General features: G+C 40.0%; 2 gene segments (V, D, J or C); both read right to left on the bottom strand.

Annotated features, from left to right (window-relative positions):
* Nucleotides 1–311: 311 nt before the first annotated feature.
* Nucleotides 312–644, bottom strand: LOC132869446 (immunoglobulin heavy variable 3-74-like). The segment is given in 1 exon segment: nucleotides 312–644. A coding segment is annotated over 1 exon segment (333 nt).
* A 2,814-nt stretch (nucleotides 645–3,458) lies between these two features.
* On the bottom strand, nucleotides 3,459–3,902 carry LOC132869159 (Ig heavy chain V region 5A-like). The segment is given in 2 exon segments: nucleotides 3,459–3,766; nucleotides 3,860–3,902. Coding segments are annotated over 2 exon segments (351 nt in total).
* Nucleotides 3,903–4,841: the final 939 nt, after the last annotated feature.

Raw genomic sequence — 4,841 nt, forward strand, 5'->3', positions numbered from 1 at the left:
ATGTTGGGCAGATGTTGTCAAAGTAGAGAAAGGGGGCCTCTCAGAAGCAAAATAAAAAGCAGAATGTTCATGATGATGTTTATCAGAAATGACTCTGGGGTTCAGTTTCCTGCTGCACTGAAAAAAATGGCCTGTTAAATTAACAGAAAAAAATCTTGCATATCGGTTGCACCTATTAAAATCATATCCACTAAGACCAATTAAGTCATGTTCTGTTTGACTGCAGCTCCATTTTTTCAGTGTGAGGGAATGTTTACAGCTCATGAGGATGTACTTGTGTAAGTTTTTGTACAGCTCTGGAGTCTGTTGTGTCAGTGTGAGTCTCGTGCACAATTATAAACAGCCATGTCTTCAGTTTTCAGACTCTTCACGTCGAGGTACAGCATGTTTTTATTGGTGTCTTTAGTGATGGAGAACTGGCCCTGCAGAGACTGAGCGAATATCGTTTCACTGTAAATGCGCCCGATCCACTCCAGTCCTCGTCCGGGTTTCTGACGGATCCAGTGCATCCAGTAGCTGCCCATTGAGAATCCGGAGACAGTACAGGACAGAGTGACTGACTCTCCAGGTCTCTTCATCACAGATGCAGAGGAGGTCAGGGACTGTCCATAAGAATCTGGAAGAGAAGAATATAACTCGGTCATATTATAATGTTTATCAGGACAGAATGGCTCTTTTTCCTTCCAATAATCTCATGAAAAATCTGAAACTTACATGAAATAAGTCCAAATAAAATACACTGTCCGAAAATCATCCTTCTCTGAGTTCTACTTCAGCCAGATTTAAAGTGTATGGGAGTGTTATCTATCACACAACTCACTGGAAACTAGAAGAGCCAAGAACATGCTGTTTATACCCGACTCTATTTGAATAGGGAGTGTCCATGAGCACTATGGATGGATTAAACCCACAACCACAGGCTGCTCAGTGTAGAGATGAGTGGATGATTAGAAGGTTCTATGTGGAACCTGACAACAGAATGTTTCACTCTTCGAAATAGTTCACAGTGGAACCATTTTGAGAATGAAAAAAGGATATGATTTTATCCAGTCTAACATCATGCAGATTCACATTTCATATGAGAAGTTTAAACAGAGGTTTATTTTTATAAAATTAGACAATCGATCAACTTCCTTCTTTCAATCCTTATGAATTTACCATGAAAACAGGTTCTCCAGAACAAGGAGCCTTATCTACTGATCAACACAACACAGGCTGCTGATACGCTGTATGTAATTCTGTTTAATCTGAGGGTCATGATTCACAGCAGTGTGTGAGAAGAAAAATGGCCTGAATGTGCAGAGAGCAACAGGTTGAGATGGTTGAGTTTGTACAGACTGCCCTCTAGAGGCACAAAAGTCCTGTTTTCAAAAATATCCAGAACTGGCAGGAGAGATTTTAAAGAAAAAGGTTCAAATGTTCTTGCTGTCAGTAAAAAGGTCTCCCATGGAGCAGCGATACAAATGAAGGAAGTCTGAATTCCAGATTGGAGCATTTATATCAGCAGGGTTTAAAAGAGAGAAAGCACTCAGATACAGTATCAGTGGGAAATTAAGTCATTTAGAAGCGTGTCTTTCTGATGGAGTTTTTCTTCACTCTCTGTGATGAAGCGTCTTTAATGTAATTTAAAGAGCAAAATAAAGAAACGTCCTGAAAGATTAATGAAATGGATGAAATGCATTGATACCACTGTGCTGCTGAATTCTTGAATCTGATTAAAGTGTTGATTCATTTTTTTGTGTTTTTTTTTTTTTGAGGTCGACTTGTTGGACACGTTTTGTATCTTGTGGACATTCTGTTCAACTGTACACTGTATGAGGTGTTTTTGTACAGAGATGTTGTTGATTTGTCTCACTGTGGTGTTCGAGCGCAGTAATACACAGCTGTGTCTTCAGTCTGCATGTTCTGCCCTGTTAATGTTACTGTGCTGCTGGACGTGTCTCTGGAAACCTGAAACCGGCTTTTCAGTTTCTCACTGGAGCCAGTGCTCCCATCATAACCTACCCATCCGATCCACTCCAGAGATTTTCCTGCAGGCTGTCAGATCCAGTGTGTAGCATAATTACTATCAATGAATATCCAGACACTTTACAGGTCAGAGTCAGTGACTGACCAGGGGTTAATACTGTGGATCCGGTCTGGATCAGCTCAACACAGTGAACACCTGGGAAAGAAAAGATATTTTAATGTTGGAAAAGCAAAAAGCTGCCAGTAAAAATACAACTGTATTAAATATCAAATGTAAAAACACTTCCAGTGTACGGCTGCCAGCAGCAGCAGCAGGAGGGATGTAGAGATCATGGTATGTGTTGAAGCAGAAGAAGTAAAAGCTCTTGGTCTTCACTGCTTAAATATATACAGTAACAGGGAATGACATTTGCATGGAGACACTCCTTATCTTCAGGGAAATTTGATGGTTTCTTTGATATGAGAAAACCTCCCATCTCTCAAACATCTCTAATCTGTGAGTTTAAAAAATAATAATTTGGACCAAATATTTGAACAATTAAAAAGATGAAAACAGTTGTTCAGGGGTGAGCTTATGGACTATTACCTGTTTTCAGGTTAATTTATTTGAAGCAATCATATGAGAATATCACCACATTCGCGAATGAATAAAACACAACAGTTATAGAGTGTGCAGTTATAGAAAAATAATCAACGTTGGGGTGAATTGAAAAAAAAAACGCTCAAAGAAATCCATGAGAAGATTCACTTTTTATTTAGAAATGTCAAATGACTGTATTCCATTTTCTCTCAGCATTCATTCATTTCTTGATGTGAGAAATTATTCTGACACATTGTCCTCCCAAAGTACAAATCACACAAAAGGACAAACATCAGAACCATAAATTTAGTGTTTGTTTGTGAAACTTTGTTTGTCATGTTTGGTATGAGGAGGAAAAATGGCATGAACCCAGGAGAGGATTATAGACTTGAAACACTGAGATAATTAGAAATGATAATTGCAGGTGTCTGGCTGTCTTGGGGTGTGTATTTGTTTTCTACACATCATTCTTATTCTGCCATCAGTGAGACCTCATGATATAATTCATTACTCAGCCTTAATATATTTAATGTCAAGTGACTGATAGATGTTGCCTTGTTTCTGTTCGAGTGGAGGACAAACCTAATATGAACACGAATAATTAAATGTCGTTCAATAAGCTGAACTTTTTTTAACAAGTTCAAACTTTTCAATAAAGCATTCATGCGATATTCATGATGTAGAAGGACTGAATGAGGAAATCTTCAACACTAATTAATAGAAATATTGCTGATCGGAAATGTTTCACTGAAGTGGACAAAGTTTTTGGTGTCAGAAATGTTTTGGGTAAATTAATTGAATCATAAGAAGATAAAAAGTAAAAGTGTGACTGAGAGGGTTTATTAGTTGCATTGAGAGGATGTCTCTAACACGGCTCAAAGTTTTTGTAAGGGGAATCCACTAATCTGTGTCACTGTGTGTATCTTGCGCAGTAATAGACAGCTGTGTCTTCAGTCTGCAGATTCTGTCCTCGAATTGTAATTGTGTTAGTAGCAGTGTCTCTGGAGATGCTGAACTTATTTTTCAGTTTCTCACTGTAACCTGTACTACCACCACTATAGAAGTATCCAATCCACTCCAGACTTTTTCCTGCAGGTTGTCGGATCCAAGCTGTACTATAGCTCGTAACTGAGTATGAAACCTTGCAGTGGATGGAGAGACTCTGGCCTGGCTGGACTGTCATGGAAGCAGGCTGAGTCAGTTCCTCACCATGCATATCTGTGGAGGAAAACACATGGTGAGATCTCACACAATATACGCTGCACATTTATTGTTATTGTAGGGCATGAATGAATTTGATAAAGCACTCACAGGAAGCAGCTGCCAGCAGGAGCAGTAGAGATGGAGAGAACATGGTGTGTGTTGTTTGTACTGGGGTCTTCTCTGCTCTCCAAAGTTTAACAGAGACCATCACACCATATAAATAGAGCGATATCCAGCCCTGACGCTTGTATTTGCTTATCTGCTGATGATGGGAGGAGAACGGATTTAAAATGTATTTAAATCATGAGGAGGAGATTCATCTTATGGAGAATGTGTGGCTTTTTTAATAGAACAAATCTTTTCCATGATAGAAAGCTCTTTACCAAGTTCCATTATTTATCAATCAATAATAAAGGGAATTATACATATAGAGAAACTCACAACAAGGATAAGATACTAAACTTAGGGAGATGATTATTATTTGTGTTTGAGGACATAAATTCCCCTCCTGCCCACTTCTGCATTTTTTTTTTTTGTAATATTTTCTCACAAACTCTGTTGGTTCTTTTTGCCACAATATAAACACATTAGTTTTTTTTAAACTATAGTGAGAGAGTATGGGACAATGGAAAACTCACTGCCCATACAAAAGTGCAGGTGTACAGAGCCTGTGTCATCAGCACACTCCTGTATGGTAGTGAAACCTGGACACCATACTCATAAGAGCGGCGGCTAAACAGCTTCCACCTTCGCTGCCTGAGGCGTATACTGGATATCACCTGGAGGGATAGGATCACCAACACAGCAGTCCTGGAGAGAGCGCAGCTTCCCAGCATGTACTCTCTTCTGAGGCAGCGACGTCTCCGCTGGGTGGGCAATGTCCGGCAGATGGACGATGGACGAATCCCGAAGGACATCCTCTATGCAGAACTGTCATCTGGCAAGAGACAAACTGGCCGCCCCCAGATTCGCTACAAGGACGTCTGTAAGCAAGACCTCAAGTGCTTCAACATCAGCTCTGTCACTTGGGAAAATGCAGCTCAGGACTGCCTTCAGTGGCAGCAGGCACTCCGCAGGGGGCTGCTAGAAT

Source organism: Neoarius graeffei, chromosome 20 (assembly GCF_027579695.1).
Source record: "Neoarius graeffei isolate fNeoGra1 chromosome 20, fNeoGra1.pri, whole genome shotgun sequence".
Classification (NCBI taxonomy): domain Eukaryota; kingdom Metazoa; phylum Chordata; class Actinopteri; order Siluriformes; family Ariidae; genus Neoarius; species Neoarius graeffei.